Below are 21508 nucleotides of genomic sequence, written 5' to 3'. Positions count from 1 at the left end.
AGTTAGCTAGTTTTTGTGAGTAGATCGTAACCCTTGAGTAATCAACCAGTGATGAAAAAGGGGAGGATCCATTCAAGTTAGGGACTAGGGGTTAAAATGGGGCCTGTGAGCCCCCATTCTTTGTACCCCGCCAGTTGCACACTGGGGTGCCCTTTCTCCCAAGGAAGAAATAAACGAGCCTTTGGCACATCACTGCCGCTGAGTTTCAGAGAATTATTGAGCAGGGGTTCTTTTCCTCTCAGTGACTAAGAGCTCTTCAACCTCATTCAATCAACAGATATTAATTAGAAACCTGCACGAGACACTGCCCTAGAATTCTCTACAGAATTCCAAGGGAAAAGATTCCTGCTACCCAGCAGCATAAACATTACAAGTCATATTCCTGGAAACCAATTTTATTTCAATACCTTTATTAAGTTAACAAGCACCAAAAGATGCACAAAAAAGGCTGGGAGATGTCTCCATAAACACGGGGAAACAACGGATCTTTTCCAATTAGAAACGTAGTATACCTCTTCAAAAATAAGAGGATGGACTCTCCCAAATTATTGTGTGAGGGAACTTATATCTCAATTATAGATGAGACAATGCCCTGGTTAAACATGCATCAGGAACAGTAGGGAAGTGATGGCTTCTCCAACCCAAAAGTTACAGAGAGGAAAGAAAAGGTAAGTAAAATTGGGAGAGGAGGAAGACAGGTGAAAGCTCCTTCTTTATTTTTCCTCAGTGACTGTGATGGCTTTGGACCCTGTTTTTTATATTCCAAGTGGCCATATTGATGACTTATGCAAATCAGCTTGAAGAAGACACAGTATTGTCTTAGAAATCCTGGGAAGACAAGAAGGAAAGGAATCCATAGAAGAAAAAAAAGATAAGCAGATAACTCCATGTGTTTCTTTATCATAATTCTATGGCAGTCCTCCTCCTCTACCCAGAACCCTGATTCCAAAGATACAAAGATAATGTGAGAGTAGGGCTTTTGATTTTTACCTTACTGCCTCCAACATAGGTTATAGGACTTGAAGACTTCCCATTTGCTGTCACCCAAGAAAAAGCAATCCCTTCATTGCCTGTTTCCCTTGTTCTCATAGGTGCTCTTAGGTATACTTACATCACTGTCTACCTCTGCAGAGTCAAAGAGGTCTCTCTGGTGTCTGAAGGAAGAATGAGGGCTTGAATGCTGGAAAGAGCAGAATTAGAAGTTTGATGGGTATCCTTTCCACTCCCACAGCTTCCCTTTATATAGCCTGTTCTCCTATCTATAAAGGAAGCCAATGGCTCTTACCAATACAATTACAGTTAATGAAAAGCCTTTGTATTCTTTGAGTGAGTCTCCTTATCCTGAGCCAGAATGCCCTTCCCTTAGCCCAGACAAATGAAATGTTTCTCACAAAAGATTCTCAGGGAAGGAAACATTCCAGACTTTCTTATTCTTCATTTTTATGTTTTCAAACTTCCAATCCTTATCCTTCTACCCCTTCCAGTTCTCTTTAGGAAAAAAGGCCTCTGACTGGTCAGAGGACATGGATTCAAAACCCACCCCTGATACTTATTACCTGTATGAAATGGAGCAAGCCACCTATGGGTTAGATTAAATTGCTTCTGAGATTGCTTCAAATTATGAATCTATGATCTTATGATCATTTCTCTTGTGATTCATCCAACTACTTTCCCCTTCTTAAAGCAATTGGGGAAGGAAAAAGGAATGGGAAGAAGTGAGAAGCCATGGGTATGAGTGAACTGAGTAATTTGGGAATGCAAGAACTTTCTAAAGGAGAGATCAGGAAATGAAGAAGAATCTTGTGGATGTGGTAGGCAGAGAGGGATAAGTATTGCAATTCCCTCCACCCAGCCACCCAAGTACCCTTCAGTACTTAGTAAGCACAGGTGAAAACTACTCCAGATCATTTTATTAGCCTCCTCATTCTCTTCCATCCTGTCCCTCTCCTGACTTTCTCAAAATGGGGGTGTGGGTGTGGGAGAATGTGTTTATAGATGGTAAGGAAGAACTAGAATAAGTTAATTTTTTTTTCTTTCCCTCACTTACCTTATCCATGTCTTTCCATTCCCCTGCTTCCTCTTCACTTGACTCTTCTATTACTATCTCATCATCATTATCATCCTCCTCCTCCATAAGGCTGAGTCTGGTGAAGAGTGTATAGAAAAGTAGGACAAGAAGAAAGTTCTTTCACAATGGGAAGGTAAAAGGTTTGAAGATGGTAGAGGAAGAGTGGGAGATACTAACCGGGTTAGCTGACTGCCCAGATGAGGTCCATAGTGGCTATGCATAGTGTCCTGGAAACCCTCTGGGTACAAGTGTCTAGGCTTCTGGGAGCCTAAGGGTGTCTGGCTATATGGAAAGAAATATGGAAGGAATTACTTTAATAAAAAAAACCACGTATCAAGCACCTACTATGTACAATGAACAGTGATAGATAATGAGGATAAAAAAAAGTGTCTTAATCCCTACCTTCAAAGAATTACCAGTCTTGAGGTAGGACAAGATATATATAAATAATCATCATACAGATTAGAATGTGATGTGTGAATACAAGATGTTAAACAGGAAAAGAGTAGTGAAGGAAGACAGAATCACTTTTAGCATGCCCTGGATGCTTCATAAAGAAGGCAATGATGAAACCTGTCCTGGATCACAAAGGAAGAAAAATATTTTAAAGATTTCTATTTTATTTATTTCTATTTATATTATTTCTATTTTATTTATTACTTTTTCTAACCAAGTAGTCAACAAGTATTTATTAAACACTTGATTTGTGCCAATATGCAAACAAGTATGTACAAACAAGATAGGATAAATTGGAGATAATCAACAGAGGGACAGCACTAGTTTTTTCAACCTCTCTATTAAGAGTGACTGGATTTATAGCTGCTCTTTACGTGGTAGCAAGGAATTGGAAGTTGAGGGGGTGCCCATCAATTGGGGAATGGCTGGACAAGTTGTGGTATATGAATACAATGGAATACTATTGTGCTGTAAGAAATGATGAGCAGGAAGAGTTCAGAGAAACCTGGAGGGTCTTACGTGAGCTGATGATGAGTGAGGTGAGCAGAACCAGAAGAACATTGTACACAGTATCATCAACATTGAGTGTTGACCTACTGTGATGGACTATATTCTTCTCACCAATGCAATGGTACAGAAGAGTTCCAGGGAACTCATGATAGAAGAGGATCTCCAAATCCAAGAAAAAAAAAGAAAGAAAGAACTGTGGAGTATAGATGCTGATTGAACCATATTATTTCTTTTGTTTTGGGTGCTGTTGTTTTTTTTTTTCTATTTTGAGGTTTTGCATCACTGCTCTGATTCTTTCTCTTGTAACAGGATTAATGCAGAAATAGGATTAATGTTATGTGTATATATATGTGTGTGTATATATATATCTATATGTATATGTATAGATATATATAGATATAACCTATATCAGATTACCTGCTGTCTAGGGGAGGGGGGAGGGAGGGGAGGGAGGGAGGGAGAAAAATCTGAAATTGTAAAGCATGTATAAACAAAAGTTGAGAACTATCTTTACATGTAACGGAAAAAATAAAATATCTCATAATGTAAAAAAAAAAAAAAAAAAAAAAAAAGAGTGACTGGAGGGGGCAGCTAGATAGTGCAGTGGATAGAGCACCAGCCCTGGAGTCAGGAGGACATGAGTTCAAATCCGGCCTCAGACACTTAACACTTACTGTGTGACCTTGGGCAAGTCACTTAACCCCAAATGCCTCACCAAAAAAAAAAAAAAAAGAGTGACTGGGAAATGCTTCTTGCAGAAAGGAGAATTTTTAGATAAGAATTGAAGAAAACCAGGGAAGTTTGGAGGGAGAGAGTTTCAGGCATGGGTGACAGCAAATAAAAATGCATGCAGGCAGGAGATAGAGTGTCTAATTCAAGAAACAGCAAGGAGGCCAGTGTCTCTGGATCACAGAATATGTGGGGGTGTAAGGAGTGAGAAGACTGGAAAGGTTGGAAGGGGCCAGGTTATAGAGGGTTTTAGAAAACAAATTTAGGATTTTATATCTGATACTGGGGAAATTATGGAACCAGTGAAGCTGAATGAATAGGGATGACATGGTCAAACTTGGGCTTTAGGAAGATCACTTTGACAACTGAGTGGAGGATGGCCTGGAGTGGAAATGGATATAAGGAAATCCAATCAGCAGGCTATATATATATATATATATATATATATATATATATATATATATATATATATATAGACAAGGTGTGAGGTGAAGGCATGCACCAGAGTGATAACTGACTGGAAAGAGAGGGATGTATAGGAGAAATGTTGTGAAGAAGAAATAACAGAACCTGGCAACAGATTAAATATTGGGATTAGTGGGAATGATGGGTTGAGGATGACACTTCGGTTATAAGCTTGGGTGACTGGTAGAATGTTAGACCCCTTGATAGTAATAGGAAAGCTGGGAAAGGTTCAGGAGGTAGGGGGAAGATAGAGTTCTGTTTTGGAAATATTGGGACATCCAGTTTGAGAGGAGACACTGTAGTGAGAAAAGAGGTTAGGGCTGGATAAATAAATCTGAGAATTGTCTGCACAGTGAAATAGTATAAAAAAAAAAGAAGAGAGGGCCTAGCACAGAGTTGTGGAGGGAATCCCTACAGTTAAAGAACATGACCTGGATAAAAAGTATAAGAGATCCATATGTACAAAAATATTTATCACAGCTCTTTTTGTGGTGGTAAAGAATGGAGCTGCCCATCAATTGGGGAATAACTGAACAAGCTGTGGTTAATGATTGTGATGGAATGCTATTGTCTTCAAGAAATGACAAGGAAGATGGTTTCAGAAAGACCTGGGAAGACTTATATGAACTGATATAAAGTGAAGTGAGTAGAACCAGGAAAACAACGTAGACAGTAACAGCAATATTGGTATGATAATCAACTGTGAAAGACAATATAATGATCTTATGTACACAGACTAATACAATGATCCATGAAAATTCCAAAGGACACATGATGAAAAATGCTATCTACCTCCAAATAGAGAACTGATGGACTCAGAATGTATAGACTGAAGCATATTTTTCCTTTTTATTTTTCTTGCTTTTTGTTTTTACAAATCAGCTATTGTTTGTCCTTCATTCTCAAAGAAGACCATGACATCGGGAAGTGATGTCATAACTTGCAGTGAATTGGATTTAAGTGAAACAAGGCTGTCCAAAGTCACCAACCTCACTCTCCTGGAGCCAGCTGGGTCCAGTGACAAGATATATATCAGGACAATTGGAGATGGCCCTGGATGTTTAAGGCAATTTAGGGTTAAGTGACTTGCCCAGGGTAACACAGCTAGTAAGTGTCTGAAGTAAGATTTGAACTCAGGTCCTCCCAACTTCAGTGTCAGTGCTCTATCCACTGTGCTACCTAGCTGCCCCATACAAATTAGCACAGATGTATGGACATAGGAGAAGGCAAGAGAACAGAGAATAGTGTAGTTTGTCTGGAATAGAGAGCTCATTAAAAAAAAGAAAACATAATATTGAAATAAAGCTGGAAAGATAGACTAAAGTTAAACTGTGAATGACCTTGAATATTAGGCAAAAGTGATTGTATCCTGTAGCTCCAATAAGTAGAGTTATTGAAAACTTTTGAAATATCAGTATAAATCTGAGGAGAAGTTAAATGGATTTGTGAGATGGTAAAGAGGGTTTGAAAGACAAAAACTGAACAGGCAAAATACAGAATTGGAGAGAGGATTCTGGGAATATGGTGGAGTAGATCAGAAAACTTTTGGCTCTCCAAATTTCCTCCACAAAAAAAGGACAAAACATCACCTCAAAGGAACAGAAATAAACATGGGGTAAAGTAGATGTATTCCTAAGACAATGTGAGAAGACCCCAGGAAAGACCCGACCTCCAGGGGCAGATGTTCAGCCTCAGTGAAGTGCAAACACCTCCAGGCTGACTGCAGAATCAATAAGCAACAAAACCCTGGAGAAATCTGGATTAAGAGGCAGTCACAGCCTTAGAAACTTTCATCTCATAGACTGTGTAGGGGCCTAAAGGTTGAGTAGAGGATGATTGAAAGACCTTCCACAGTCAAGGGACACCAAGCACAATTGTGCGGATCAGATATGTCCTGGGCTGTGACTACTAAGAGAAGAAGCTAGAATACTGTACCTGGTGAGTACAGTATTGAGAGGCAGGGATGCTGTGGGTTGTGGGCACCTGCAGGAGAGCAGAGTCCCTGGTTTCAGTTCCAGGGCAGAGAAGACAGTTGTAGTTTGCAGCCACCAGAGGGAATGCAGGGAACAAGATCATTTGTAGGACACTGTGGCTGGGGGCCTAGCTGTGGCTTAGGAGTAATGAGTACAGCCTAAGGTTGGGCCCCAAAATAGACCTCAGAAAATAACTGCTAAAAACAAAATAAAACAAAAATAAATAAATAAAAATGAGCAAGCAAAGAGAAAAGACCCCAACCATAGACAGTTACTATGGGGGTAGAAAAAATCTGGGTTCATATTCAGAGGAAGATAGTGGAGCTAAAAAAGCCACTCTTTTTTCAATGAGAAACGTCAAGTGGTCCCAAGTACAGCAAGAGTTCTTGGAAGAACTTAAAAAGGACTTTAAAAACCAAATAAGAGACTAGCTTTCCAAAATAGCGGCAGCAATGGATGTGGACACCCCCAGTGGCACCAACAGTGGCGCCGGCAAGAAGCGCTTTGAAGTGAAAAAGTGGAATGCAGTGGCCCTCTGGGCCTGGGATACTGTCATTGACAACTGTGCCATCAGCAGGAACCACATTATGGACCTTTGTATAGAATGCCAAGCCAACCAGGCATCCGCCACCTCTAAAGAATGTACTGTAGAATGGGGAGTCTGCAATCACACCTTCCACTTCCACTGCATCTCCCACTGGCTCAAAACCAGGCAGGTGTGCCCACTGGACAACAGAGAGTGGGAGTTTCAAAAGTATGGGCATTAGAAAGAGCACCTTCTTCCTCAAGATTATCACTTTTGTTCACTACTTAATGACTTGCTGTCCTGTTGCCTAATTATACATGAGTTAAAAGTCAGTCTTGCGTCTTGTGGTTGGTCTTTTGAGTTTGGTTTGCCTCCATATTGTATTCTGTGTGAAATAAAGCCTTGTTGAATCAAAAAAAAAAAATAAGAGGGGCAGCTAGGTGGCACAGTGGATAAAGCACTGGCCCTGGATTCAGGAGGACCTGAGTTCAAATCTGGCCTCAGACACTTGACACTTACTAGCTATGTGACCCTGGGCAAGTCACTTAACCCTCATTACCCCCCCCCATAAAAAAATTAAAAAACAAATAAGAGAAACTAAGAAAAAACTAGAAAAAATATAAGAGCAATCCAAGAAAATCATGAAAAGAAAGTCAACTTGAAATAGAAAATCAAAAATTTAAGGAAGGCAGGGCAGCTAGGTGGCACAGTAGATAAAGCACCAGCCCTGGATTCAGGAGGACCTGAGTTCAAATCAGATCTCAGACACTTGACACTTACGAGCTGTGTGACCCTGGGCAAGTCACTTAACCCTCATTGCCCTGAAAAACAAAAACAAACAAAAACAAACAAAAATTTAAGGAAGAAAATAATTCCTTGAAAACTAGAATTCAGCAAGGGGAAGACAATGATGTTCTAAGACAACAAAAAATCATAAAACAAAACCAAAAGAATGAAAGAATAGAAGTGAAAGTGAAACATCTCATCAGAAAAACAACTCATCTAGAAAACAGAGCAAGGAGAAAGGATATAAGAATAATCAGACCCTGATTAGAGAGATGCAAATTAAAACAACTCTGAGGTACCACCTGACACCTATCAGATTGGCTAAAATGACAAAAAAGGAAGATAATAAATGTTGGAGAGGCTGTGGGAAAATTGGAACACTAATGCATTGTTGGTGGAGTTGTGAGCTGATCCAGCCATTCTGGAAAGCAATTTGGAATTATGCCCAAAGGGCAATAAAGCTGTGCATACCCTTTGACCCAGCAATTCCACTTTTAGGTCTTTTGCCCAAAGAAATCATGGAAGGGGGAAAGGGACCCACATGTACAAAAATATTTATAGCTGCTCTTTACGTGGTAGCAAGGAATTGGAAGTTGAGGGGGTGCCCATCGATTGGGGAATGGCTGGACAAGTTGTGGTATATGAATACAATGGAATACTATTGTGCTGTAAGAAATGATGAGCAGGAAGAGTTCAGAGAAACCTGGAGGGTCTTACGTGAGCTGATGATGAGTGAGATGAGCAGAACCAGAAGAACACTGTACACAGTATCATCAACATTGAGTGTTGACCTACTGTGATGGACTATATTCTGTACCAATGCAATGGTACAGAAGAGTTCCAGGGAACTCATGATAGAAGAGGATCTCCAAATCCAAGAAAAAAAAAAAGAAAGAAAGAACTGTGGAGTATAGATGCTGATTGAACCATATTATTTCTTTTGTTTTGGGTGCTGTTGTTTTTTTTTTTTTTTTCTATTTTGAGGTTTTGCATCACTGCTCTGATTTTTTCTCTTGTAACAGGATTAATGCAGAAATAGGATTAATGTTATTATGTGTATATATATGTGTGTGTATATATCTATATCTATATCTATATGTATAGGGATATATAGATATAACCTATATCAGATTACCTGCTGTCTAGGGGAGGGGGGGAGGGAGGGGAGGGAGGGAGAAAAATCTGAAATTGTAAAGCTTGTATAAACAAAAGTTGAGAACTATCTTTACATGTAATGGAAAAAATAAAATACCTTATACATTAAAAAAAAAAAGCTCTATCAACATACCTATATCAAACCTACTGTACTTCTCTAAACTCATTACCCATTTTTTCTTTTTAAGTTGTATTTTATTTTTAATTTATGAAATAAAACAAGCATTTCTATTAAAAAAAAGAATAATCAGACCTGAAAATTACCATAAAAAAGAATCTTGATACAATATTACAAGAAATTATCAAAGAAAATTTTCTTGAAGTTCTAGAACAAGAAGGCAAAGTCTATCAGTACCTGGGAGAGATCCCAGAAGAAATATACAAGTAATTGTAGCTTAGAATGTGTGTGGATGGGATGAATTTACCCATAAAACAGAAATGGATAGTATAAAGATTTGAATTCATCACTACGTTGCTTTCAGGAAACATTATAAAAAAGGTAGGTAAAGTCAGTGTAATTTTTAAAATGACAATTTTACCTAACTAATCTATGGATCCAAAGTCATCCCAATTAAATTAGTAAAAAATTATTTTAGTTAGAAACCACGAAAAAAAATGTAAAAGAAATAGTTTCAGCAGTATCAGACCTTAAATAATATTATAAGGTAAGAGCATTATTGAAGTGTAAAATGGATAATTTTGATAATTTTAAATTTAATTTTTCTTGTATAAATAAAACCCATGTACCTAAGAATAGAAGAAATGCAAAAAGTTGGGAAAAAAACTTTCATGGAGAGATTTCTCAGAATAGGATGTGATTGGGTTGGAATATTTCTATGGTATAGGAGATGATGAGCTGTTTGACTTGGAAAGGTATGTAAAGACTTGGACTTGAGAAGAAAGATGCTATCCACCTTCAGAGAAAAAGATGATGAGTGGAAATAAGCATAGTATGGTTTTACATATATGTGTATATGTGTATATATGTGTATATGAATATATGCCCTATATATTTCCACGCTTAATGGCAGCCTTCTTCTGGGGTGAGGAGTGGGGTGCCAGGGGGGAAGGGGAAAAATAATAAAGTGAAAAGTACATAGCAGAAAACAAACAAGGAAGGAAAGAAAAGCTGGGCATATTTGAAAACAATGTGCAGTATGTATAATAAAGGTTTTCTTGAAATGGAAATTTATTATTTTATATTGAATTCTCTCCTATGTTCTGCTGTGTACATAGCAATGTATTTTTTTTCTTTTCTCATTTTGTATTTTGGCTTAAAATAAAAACAATTTACAAAAAAAATAAATAAATTGAGAATTTAAGTGAGAACTACAGTACAGGATAACTGTGAGCTCATGAGAGAAAGACTCATGAAAAAGATTAGACAAATTCCAAGACACAGAAACTGAGATTGAAACTTAGACCCTCTCCCTAGTCCTCACCTTTGGGTAAACTCTGATGCAGAGTCCTCTTCTTCATCCTTTTGTCTCCAAAGGAAATGCCTCCCTTTCACAGTTGTAGAGGTGAATGTAGGAGTCTGTGGGACACTGCTTAGAAGTAGGCTTTGTTCCTGAGGTGGGCAGAAGTGCTCTTGACCCTGCTTGGAGGTGGCTGTAGAGACAGACAAATGCACCAATTTCTAGCCCAGAAGACTTGTATACCAATCTCTTGAACTTTCCGATCCTGGGGTTGAGGGTTAGCTTGTCCAAGTTTATTTTTGCCTAGGACAGACAGCATTTGACATAGCGACTAAGGGAAAGAAAACTTCCATGACTTAGGAATTATTCCATCCATATCACCAGGGATAGGATGCAGTGCTAATACACAATCTGAAGTGCAACTGTGGAAGTGTATTTAGCATTATGGGCTTTTTTAGTCCCTGACTTCAAGGAGCTCACACTCCAAATGGGAAGAAAAAATGTCTAGATTGAGAGGATGATGATAAAACATACCACCTTGCCTCCTATCAGAGACATGAATGAATGGAGAAAATTTTGTTAAGCATTTACTAACTACTTTAAATTTATCCTGTACATATCTAGTTTGTACAGTTATTTGTATCCCCATTGGACTGTGAGATTCTTGATAACAGACAGTGTTTTGTCTTTTTGTTTTCCCTTTCCTTGTATCCTGACTGTTTAGCACAGTGCCTAGTACATAGGTGATTAATAAGAGTTTGTTGACTTATTGACATTTATTACATGATGGCCTAAGAAGAACTGAATGGGGGATGGGGTTGGAGTTCATGATAAAGTTGAAGAACAGGGTTAGAGGTGATAAAAGCAGGGACAGCTAGGTAGCACAGTGGATAAAGCACTGGCCCTGAATTCAGGAGTACCTGAGTTCAAATCCAACCTCAGACACTTGACACTTACTAGCTGTGTGACCCTGGGAAAGTCACAACCCCCACTGCCCCACCAAAAAAAAAAAAAAAAAGCAGAAGGAAAGTTAGAATGATAGATTATGATTAAGTAAAGGAATTCAGAATTCATGAATTCATAATCAACATCACAGGATTTAAAGCTGAAAGGGACCTCCAGAGAGGAAAAATAAGTAGGTAAAGGTTAAAAGGCAAATTGAAAACCTCAGTCTCCTGACTTCCATGCCATTTCTTTCTCTAGTGGAATGTACCACCTTCATTTATGACTAAAAGATGACAGGATAATTCTTCAGTTAAGATTTAGAACATAACCATTACAGTCAATCTCCAACATTTGAATGTTTAACTTTTGCCACTTCAAGCATTTATGTGATTTTATTAGTAATCTCATTTTCACTTTCGTGTTGGCAATCATGCACATTTGAGGCTATCTATGTACACTAGGAAAAAAATGAGAAGCAAAATGCACCCAAGTTTGTGGAGCAGCTGGTATCATATAAGGTGCTTCATTGGTCTTGTTTACCCTTCTGTTTTACAACAGAGATCCCTGTGCACTTGTTGCATATTTTCATTGTTTGCCTTTAAAACTCAAGTTTTCTGTTGCAATTATGCCCCCAAAGTATTTGGGCTCTAAGGTGAGGTTGAGACTTCCCAATATCAGTGTCTTCTAACAGCAGCCACTAAGGTCCCAGCAATCTCTCTCTTGCTTTTTCAGAGAGTGACCAAGGTAAAGAAGTTTATATCAGCATAGTATATATAGTACAATGACCTCACAACTCCATCTAACAGAGTGGAAGGTAAGATTAAGATTAAAAAATGTTTTAGCTTTAAGAATTTTATTTGTAATACAGTATTTATGATACTGTAGATTTCATGTGTTGTGATAAGTGAATATTGTCTGAAATCAATTTTTTAAAAATTGAGATGTTAGTACAGATGGTCACAGAATTTTAGGGCTAGCAAGAAAAAATGCTTTGCATGTCACCAATTCTATTCTGTATACTACATTTTATAGGTTATTTCATGGTTACTGTGTAAGAAAATGTACGTATTACCAGAATTGTTTTGTGATTTCAGCAATCTCTAGCAAAAGATTACAGTTTCGGGGCAGAGCCAAGATGGCAGAGAGTAGACAGCAAATCGCTTAAGCTTTCCTTCTGTTCCTTCAAAAAGAACATTAAATCAAGCCTCTAGACAAATTCTGAAACTACAGAACCTGCAAAGAGACAGAGAGACACAGTCTTCCAACCAGAGATAATTTAGAAGACTTCAGGAAAGGTCGGTCTCATTGGGGCAAAAGGGAGGCGCAGCACAGAGCGGGCTGGGGCAAGTCAGCAGGAAGCTGTGGGCCACAGCTGAGCAACTGAGGCCCATGGATCCTGGCTCAACAAGCTGGTGGCACAGCAGGACAGTGGCAAAACCCACCTGCACCAGCCGGGAGAGCAGGTTGCCAGCTGGACAGCCACCCATGGGACAGGCACAACCAGGCCTACCGATCCCAGCGTGCAGCTAGCAGGGCCAGGATGGGGAGAAATCCACAAGCCATAGAGGCCTCAGTGTAGAGAGCCAATGACACAGCCCCTGTATCCCAGCATAAGAAGCTTGAAACAGGGACCCTGGGGCCCCCAGAGCAGAACTCAACTTTAAAAAAAAAAAAAAGCTGCAGTATGAGTAAGAAACAAAAAAGAGCTCTCAACATTGAGAGTTTCTGTATCGACAGGGAAGAGGCAAACACAAACTCAGATGAGGATAATACTCCCAAATTGCCTACATGTGAAGCCTCAAGAGGGAAGATGAATTGGTCTCAAGAACAAAAAGCCTTCTTGGAAGAGCTCAAAAAGGATTTTAAAAATCAATTGAGGGGGCGGCTAGGTGGCGCAGTGGATAAAGCACCGGCCCTGGATTCAGGAGTACCTGAGTTCAAATCCGGCCTCAGACACTTGACACTTACTAACTGTGTGACCCATGGCAAGTCACTTAACCCCCACTGCCCCGCAAAAAAAAAAAAAAAAAATCAATTGAGAGGGGCAGCTAGGTGGTGCAGTGGATAGAGCACCGGCCCTGGAGTCAGGAGTACCTGAGTTCAAATCCAGCCTCAGACATTTAACACTTACTAGCTGTGTGACCCTGGGCAAGTCACTTAACCCCAATTGCCTCACTAAAAAAAACAAAAACAAAAACAAAAATCAATTGAGAGAAATGGGGAGAGAAATGAAAGCAACACAAGAAAAGTATGAAAAAAGAATCAGCAGCTTGGAAAAAGAAGCACAAAGAATCAGCAGCTTAGAAAAGGAAGCACAAAGATTGAAGAAAACAATTCGTTAAAAAATTCATCTGGCCAAATGGAAAAAAAGATGCATAATCTCACTGAAGAAAACAATGCCTTAAAAAATTCATTTGGGTGGCAGCTAGGTGGCGCAGTGGATAGAGCACTGGCCCTGGAGTCAGGAGTACCTGAGTTCAAATCCGGCCTCAGACGCTTAACAATTACTAGCTGCGTGACCCTGGGCAAGTCACTTAACCCCAATTGCCTCACTTAAAAAACAAAATTTTTTTTAAATATTAAAAACAAAATTCATTTGGCCAAATGGAAAAAAAAAGGTGCATAATCTCATTGAAGAAAACAATGCCTTCAAAATTAAAATTAGACAGTTGGAAGGAAATGAATCCATGAGACACCAGAAATAAGTCAAGCAGAATCAAAAGAATGAAAAAATAGAAGAAAATGTGAAATACCTCATTGGAAAGACAGCTGATCTGGAAAACAGATCCAGGAGAGACAATTTGAGAATTATTGGACTGCCTGAAAGCCACGATCAGAAAAAGAGTCTAGACACCATATTCTAGGAAATTATTAAGGAGAACTGCCCTGATATTATAGAATCTGAGGATAAAATTGACATTGAAAGAATCCACTGATCACCTCCTAAAAGAGACCCCAAAAGGAAAACTCCAAAGAATATTGTAGCCAAATTCCAGAATTATGAGGTGAAGTAGAAAATACTCCAAGCAGCCAGAAAGAAGCAATTTAAATATCATGGAGCCACAGTCAGGATTACTCAGGATCTGGCAGCTTCAACATTAAAGGATCGCAAGGCTTGGAATATGATATTCCAGAAGGCAAAGTAGCTTGGATTGGAGCCAAGAATCTATTACCCAGCAAAACTAATCATTCTCTTTCAGGGGAAAAGATAGACATTCAATAACATTGGGGACTTTCAATCTTTCCTGATGAAAAGACCAGAACTGAATAGAAAATTTGATCTTAACATACAAGACTCAAGAGAAGTTTGAAAAGGTAAACAGGGGAAAAAAGGTTACTCAATAAGGTTAAACTGTTTACATCCCTACACGGGAAGATAATATTTATAACTCTTGAGAATGGTATATGTATTTGGGCAGACAGAAGGATTATATACAGAAGGTATAAATATAAACTGTCTTTGATGTGATGATATCAAGAAAATTAAGGGCTAAAAAGGGAATTTATGAGGAAAAGAAGAAAGGGGAGGTGGAATGAGGTGAATTACATCATATGAAAAGGTGAAAAAACCTATTACAATAGAGGGAAAGAAGGGAGGGGTGAATATTGTTTCAACCCTACTCTCACTAGATTTGATTTAAAGAGGGAATAACATATACATTCATTTGGATAAAAAAACTTAGCTTATTCTTTAGAGAAGTAAAAGGGTAAGGGAAAGGGGGGACTGATAGAAGGAAGGGCAAAAGCAAGGGAGAACAGGGAGGGGGGTGATAAAAAAGGGAGCGCAGATTGGGGGAGGCAGGGGTAAGAAGCAAGATGTTGGTGAGGAGGTATAGGGTGAAAGAAGCGGGAAAAGTACAAAGAGGATAAACAGAATGGAGGGGAATAGACAGCTAGTAATAATAACTGTGAATGTGAATGGGATGAACTCTGCCACAAAACAGAAGTGAATTGCAGAGTGGATTAAAAAACAGAATCCTACAATATACTGTTTATAAGAAACACATTTGAAGCAGAGAGATACACACAGAGTAAAGGTAAAAGGCTGGAGCAAAATATATTATGCTTCAGCTGAAGTAAAAAAAACCAGGGGTAACAATCCTTATCTCAAAGCAAAGGCAAAAATAGACCTAATTAAAAGAGATAAGGAAGGAAACTACATCTTGCTAAAAGGTACTATAGATAATGAAGATAATCAATATTAAACATGTATGCGTCAAGTGGTATAGCATCCAAATTCTTAGAGGAGAAGTTAAATCAGTTACAAGAGGAAATAGACAGTAATACTATACTAGTAGGCGATCTGAATCTTCCCCTCTCAGAATTAGATAAATCTAGCCGAAAAATAAATAAGAAAGAAGTGAAAGAGGTGAATAGTATACTAGAAAAGTTAGACATGATACATGTCTGGAGAAAACTGAATGAGGATAGAAAAGAATATACCCTTTTCTCAGCAGTACATGGCACATTTTCAAAAAATTGACCATGTATTAGGGCACAAAAACATCATAGTCAAATGTAGAAAGGCAGAAATAGTAAATGCATCCTTCTCAGATCATGATGCAATAAAAATTACATGTAATAAAGAGCCAGAGAAAGGTAGACTGAAAATCAATTGGAAACTAAATAATTTCATTCTAAAGAATGAGTGGGTCAAACAACAAATCATAGAAACAATCAATAACTTTATCCAAGAGAATAACAATAATGAGACAACATACCAAAATTTATGGGATACAGCCAAAGCAGTGCTTAGGGGAAATTTTATAGCTCTGACTGCTTACATGAATAAAAAAGAGAAAGAGGAGATCAATGAATTGGGCATGCAACTTAGAAAGCTAGAAAAAGAACAAATTAGAAATCCCCAATTAAATACTAAATTAGAAATCCTGAAAATTAAAGGAGAAATTAATAAAATTGAAAGCAAAAAAACTATAGAATTAATCAATAAAACTAAGAGCTGGTTTTATGAAAAAACCAATAAAATAGATAAAATATTGGTTAATTTGATTAAAAAAAAGAAAGAAGAAAACCAAATTACCAGTATCAAAAATGAAAAGGGTGATGTTACCACCAATGAAGTGGAAATTAAATCAATAATTAGGAAATATTTTGCCCAACTGTATGCCAATAAATTTGACAATCTAAATGAAATGGATAAATATTTACAAAAATACAAACTGCCCAGGTTAACTGAAGAGGAAATAAAATCCTTAAATAAACCCATATTAGAAAAAGAAATTGAACAAGCTATTAATGAACTCCCTAAGAAAAAATCCCCAGGGCCAGATGGGTTTACGGGTGAATTTTACCAAACATTTAAAGAACAATTAATTCCAATATTATACAAATTATTTGGAAAAATAGGTGAAGAAGGAGTTCTACCAAATTCATTTTATGACACAAATATGGTGGTGATACCAAAACCAGACAAAGCAAAAACAGAGAAAGAAAATTATAGACCAATTTCCCTAATGAATATTGATGCTAAAATCTTAAATAAGATATTAGCAAGGAGATTACAGCAAGTGATCACCAGGATAATACACTATGACCAGGTGGGATTTATACCAGGAATGCAGGGCTGGTTCAACATTAGGAAAACTATTAACATAATCAACCACATCAATAAGAAAACCAACCAAAATCATATGATTATCTCAATAGATGCAGAGAAAGCTTTTGACAAAGTACAGCACCCATTCCTAATAAAAACACTAGAGAGTTGAGGAATAGGAGGAGCTTTCCTTAGAATAATAAACAATATCTACCTAAAGCCATCAGCAAGTATTATATGCAATGGAGATAAATTAGAGAAATTCCCAATAAGATCAGGGGTGAAACAGGGATGTCCATTATCACCCCTATTATTTAATATTGTCCTAGAAATGTTAGCTTTAGCAATCAGAGAAGAGAAAGGAATTAAAGGAATTAGAATAGGCAAGGAGGAAACAAAACTATCACTCTTTGCAGATGATATGATGGTATACTTAAGGAATCCTCAAGAATCAAGTCAAAAATTACTTGAAACAATTAACAACTTTAGCAAAGTAGCAGGATATAAAATAAATCCACATAAATCATCAGCATTTCTATACATGACCAACAAAGTCCAGCAGCAAGAGATAGAAAGAGAAATTCCATTTAAAGTAATGGTAGATAATATAAAATACTTGGGAGTCTACTTGCCAAGACAAACCCAGGAACTCTATGAACACAACTACCAAACACTCTTCACACAAATCAAATCAGATCTAAATAATTGGAAAGATATCAATTGCTCATGGATAGGCAGAGCTAATATAGTAAAAATGACAATACTGCCTAAATTAATTTACTTATTCAGTGCCATACCAATCAGACTACCTAAAAATTATTTTATACAGCTAGAAAAAATAATAACAAAATTCATATGGAAAAACAAAAAATCAAGAATATCCAGGGAAATAATGAAAAAAAATTCACAGGAAGGTGGGTTAGCGGTACCAAACCTGGAGCTTTACTATAAAGCGGCAGTCATCAAAACTATCTGGTACTGGCTAAAAAATAGAGTGGTAGATCAATGGAATAGGCTAGGCTCAGGAAATGCAGTAGTAAATGACACTAGTAATGTAGTGTTTGATAAACCCAAAGACTCCAGCTTCTGGGATAGGAACTCAGTATTTGACAAAAACTGCTGGGAAAACTGGAAGATAGTATGGCAGAAATTAGGCATAGACCAACATCTTATACCTTATACTAAAATAAGGTCAAAATGGATACATGATTTAGACATAAGAGGTGATACCATAGGTAAATTAGGAGAGAAAGGAATAGTGTACCTATCAGATCTTTGGAAAGGAGAACAGTTTTTGACCAAACAAGAGATAGAGTATATTACAAAATGCAAAATGGATGATTTTGATTATATTAAATTTAAAAAATTTTGTACAAACAGAAGCAATGCATCCAAAATTGGAAGGGAGGCAGAAAACTGGGAAACAATTTTTGAGGCCAGTGCTTCTGATAAAGGCCTCATCTCTAAAATATATAGGGAATTAAATCAAATTTATAAGAATCCAAGTCATTCCCCAATTGAGAAATGGTCAAAGGATATGAACAGGCAGTTTTCTGATGAAGAAACCAAAGCTATCTATTCCCATATGAAAAAATGCTCTAAATCTCTAATGATGCAAAATAAAACAACTCTGAGGTACCACCTGACACATATCAGATTGGCTAAAATGACAAAAAAGGAAGATAATAAATGTTGGAGAGGCTGTGGGAAAATTGGAACACTAATGCATTGTTGGTGGAGCTGTGAGCTGATCCAACCATTCTGGAGAGCAATTTGGAATTATGCCCAAAGGGCGATAAAGCTGTGCATACCCTTTGACCCAGCAATTCCACTTTTAGGTCTTTTGCCCAAAGAAATCATGGAAGGGGGAAAGGGACCCACATGTACAAAAATATTTATAGCTGCTCTTTACGTGGTAGCAAGGAATTGGAAGTTGAGGGGGTGCCCATCAATTGGGGAATGGCTGGACAAGTTGTGGTATATGAATACAATGGAATACTATTGTGTTGTAAGAAATGATGAGCAGGAAGAGTTCAGAGAAACCTGGAGGGTCTTACGTGAGCTGATGATGAGTGAGATGAGCAGAACCAGAAGAACATTGTACACAGTATCATCAACATTGAGTGTTGACCTACTGTGATGGACTATATTCTTCTCACCAATGCAATGGTACAGAAGAGTTCCAGGGAACTCATGATAGAAGAGGATCTCCAAATCCAAGAAAAAAAAAGAAAGAAAGAACTGTGGAGTATAGATGCTGATTGAACCATATTATTTCTTTTGTTTTGGGTGCTGTTGTTTTTTTTTTTCTATTTTGAGGTTTTGCATCACTGCTCTGATTTTTTCTCTTGTAACAGGATTAATGCAGAAATAGGATTAATGTTATTATGTGTATATATATGTGTGTGTATATATCTATATCTATATCTATATGTATAGAGATATATAGATATAACCTATATCAGATTACCTGCTGTCTAGGGGAGGGGGGAGGGAGGGGAGGGAGGGAGGGAAATCTGAAATTGTAAAGCTTGTATAAACAAAAGTTGAGAACTATCTTTACATGTAATGGAAAAAATAAAATACCTTATACATTAAAAAAAAAAAGAAAAAAGAAAGAAGAAAACAAAATTACCAGTATCAAAAATGAAAGGGGTGATTCTACCACCAATGAAGTGGAAATTAAAGCAATAATTAGGAACTATTTTGCCTAACTGTATGCCAATACATTTGACAATCTAAATGAAATGGATAAATATTTACAAAAATACAAACTGCCCAGGTTGACTGAAGAGGAAATAAAATCCTTAAATAAACCCATATTAGAAAAAGAAATTGAACAAGCCATTAATGAACTCCCTAAGAAAAAATCCCGAAGGCCAGATGGGTTTACAGGTGAATTCTACCAAACATTTAAAGAACAATTAATTCCAATATTATATAAATTATTTGGAAAAATAGGTGAAGAAGGAGTTCTACCAAATTCCTTTTATGACACAAATATGGTGGTGATACCAAAACCAGACAAAGCAAAAACAAGAGAAAGAAAATTATAGACCAATTTCCCTAATGAATATTGATGCAAAAATCTTAAATAAGATATTAGCAAGGAGATTACAGCAAGTGATCACCAGGATAATACACTATGACCAGGTGGGATTTATACCAGGAATGCAGGGCTGTTTCAACATTAGGAAAACTATTAACATAATCAACCACGTCAATAAGAAAACTAACTAAAATCATATAATTATCTCAATAGATGCAGAGAAAGCTTTTGACAAAATACAGCACCTACCACACTAGAGAGCTTAGGAATAGATGGAGTTTTCCTTAAAATAGTAAGCAGTATTTACCTAAAACCATCAGCAAGCATTATATGTAATGAAGATAAGTTAGAGGCCTTCCCAATAAGATCAGGGGTGAAACAGGGATGTCCATTATCACTTCTATTATTTAATATTGTACTAGAAATGTTAGCTTTAGCAATCAGAGAAGAAAAAGGAATTAAAGGAATTAGAATAGGCAAGGAAGAAACAAAACTATTACTCTTTGCAGATGATATGATGGTATACTTAGATAATCCTAGAGAATTAACAACTTTAGCAAAGTAGCAGCATATAGGGGCGGCTAGGTGGCACAGTGGATAAAGCACTAGCCCTGGATTCAGGAGTACCTGAGTTCAAATCTGGCCTCAGACACTTGACACTTACTAGCTGTGTGACCCTGGGCAAGTCACTTAACCCCCATTGCCCCGTTAAAAAAACAAAGAAAGAAAGAAAGTAGCAGCATATAATTAAATAAATCCACATAAATTATTAGCATTTCTATACATGACCAACAAAGTCCAGCAGCAAGAGATAGAAAGAGAAATTCCATTTAAAGTAATGGTAGATAATATAAAATACTTGGGAGTCTACTTGCCAAGATAAACCCAGGAACTCTATGAGCACAATTACAAAACACTTTTCACACAAATCAAATCAGATCTAAATAATTGGAAAAATATCAATTGCTCATGGATAGGCCAAGCTAATATAATAAAAATGACAATCCTACCTAAATTAATTTACTTATTCAGTGCCATACCAATCAGACTACCTGAAAATTATTTTATAGAGCTAGAAAAAATAATAACAGAATTCATCTGGAAAAACAAAAAGTCAAGAATATCAAGAGAAATAATGAAAAAAAAAATGCACAGGAAGGTGTGTTAGCTGTATCAAATCTGAAGCTCTACTATAAAACGGCAGTCATCAAAACTATCTGGTAGGGGGCAGCTAGATGGCGCAGTGGATAAAGCACCGGCCCTGGATTCAGGAGATCCTGAGTTCAAATCTGGCCTCAGACACTTGACACTTAATAGCTGTGTGACCCTGGGCAAGTCACTTAACCCTCACTGACCCACTTTAAAAAAAAAAAACAATCTATCTGGTACTGGCTAAGAAATGGAGTGGTGGATCAATGGAACAGGTTAGGCACAAGAGACACAGCAGTAAATGACTATAGTAATCTACTGTTTGATAAACCCAAAGACTCCAGCTTCTGGGATAGGAACTCAGTATTTGACAAAAACTGCTGGGAAAACTGGAAGATAGTATGGCAGAAATTAGGCATAGACCAACATCTTACACCTTATACTAAAATAAGGTCAAAATGGGTACATGATTTAGACATAAGAGGTGATACCATAGGTAAATTAGGAAAAGAAGGAATAGTCTACCTTTCAGCTCTTTGGAAGGGAGAACAGTTTATGACTAAACAAGAGATAGAGAATATTATGAAATGCAAAATGGATGATTTTGATTACATTAAATTAAAAAGGCTTTGTACAAACAGAAGCAATACATCCAAAATTAGAAGGGAGGCAGAAGGGGGGCAGCTAGATGGCACAGTGGTTAAAGCACTGGCCCTGGATTC

The 21508-nt window shown here is 37.4% G+C and overlaps 2 protein-coding genes across 2 annotated transcripts in view; one reads left to right on the top strand and one right to left on the bottom strand.

The window, feature by feature from the left end:
* Positions 1-445: 445 nt before the first annotated feature.
* Positions 446-21508, bottom strand: part of STAG3 (stromal antigen 3) — a 49199-nt gene continuing 28136 nt past the window's right edge. Inside the window, exons 29-33 of the mRNA XM_044002860.1 lie at positions 10111-10279; positions 2246-2350; positions 2048-2144; positions 1112-1180; positions 446-828 (exon numbers count right to left, since the gene is read on the bottom strand). Coding sequence (XP_043858795.1) covers positions 820-828; positions 1112-1180; positions 2048-2144; positions 2246-2350; positions 10111-10279 — 449 coding nt within the window. The 3' untranslated portion in view covers positions 446-819. The remainder of the gene's footprint in view (positions 829-1111; positions 1181-2047; positions 2145-2245; positions 2351-10110; positions 10280-21508) is intronic.
* On the top strand, positions 4417-6999 carry LOC122753454 (E3 ubiquitin-protein ligase RBX1-like). Its single transcript, XM_044000850.1, has 2 exons — positions 4417-4464; positions 6633-6999. Exons 1-2 carry the CDS (start codon positions 4417-4419, stop codon positions 6966-6968), a joined length of 384 nt encoding a protein of 127 aa, XP_043856785.1. The 3' UTR covers positions 6969-6999.

This window comes from Dromiciops gliroides, chromosome 4 (genome assembly GCF_019393635.1).
Source record: "Dromiciops gliroides isolate mDroGli1 chromosome 4, mDroGli1.pri, whole genome shotgun sequence".
NCBI lineage: Eukaryota > Metazoa > Chordata > Mammalia > Microbiotheria > Microbiotheriidae > Dromiciops > Dromiciops gliroides.
The sequence above is the reverse complement of the archived record's forward strand: the minus strand, read 5'-3'. Positions and strand labels throughout refer to the sequence as shown.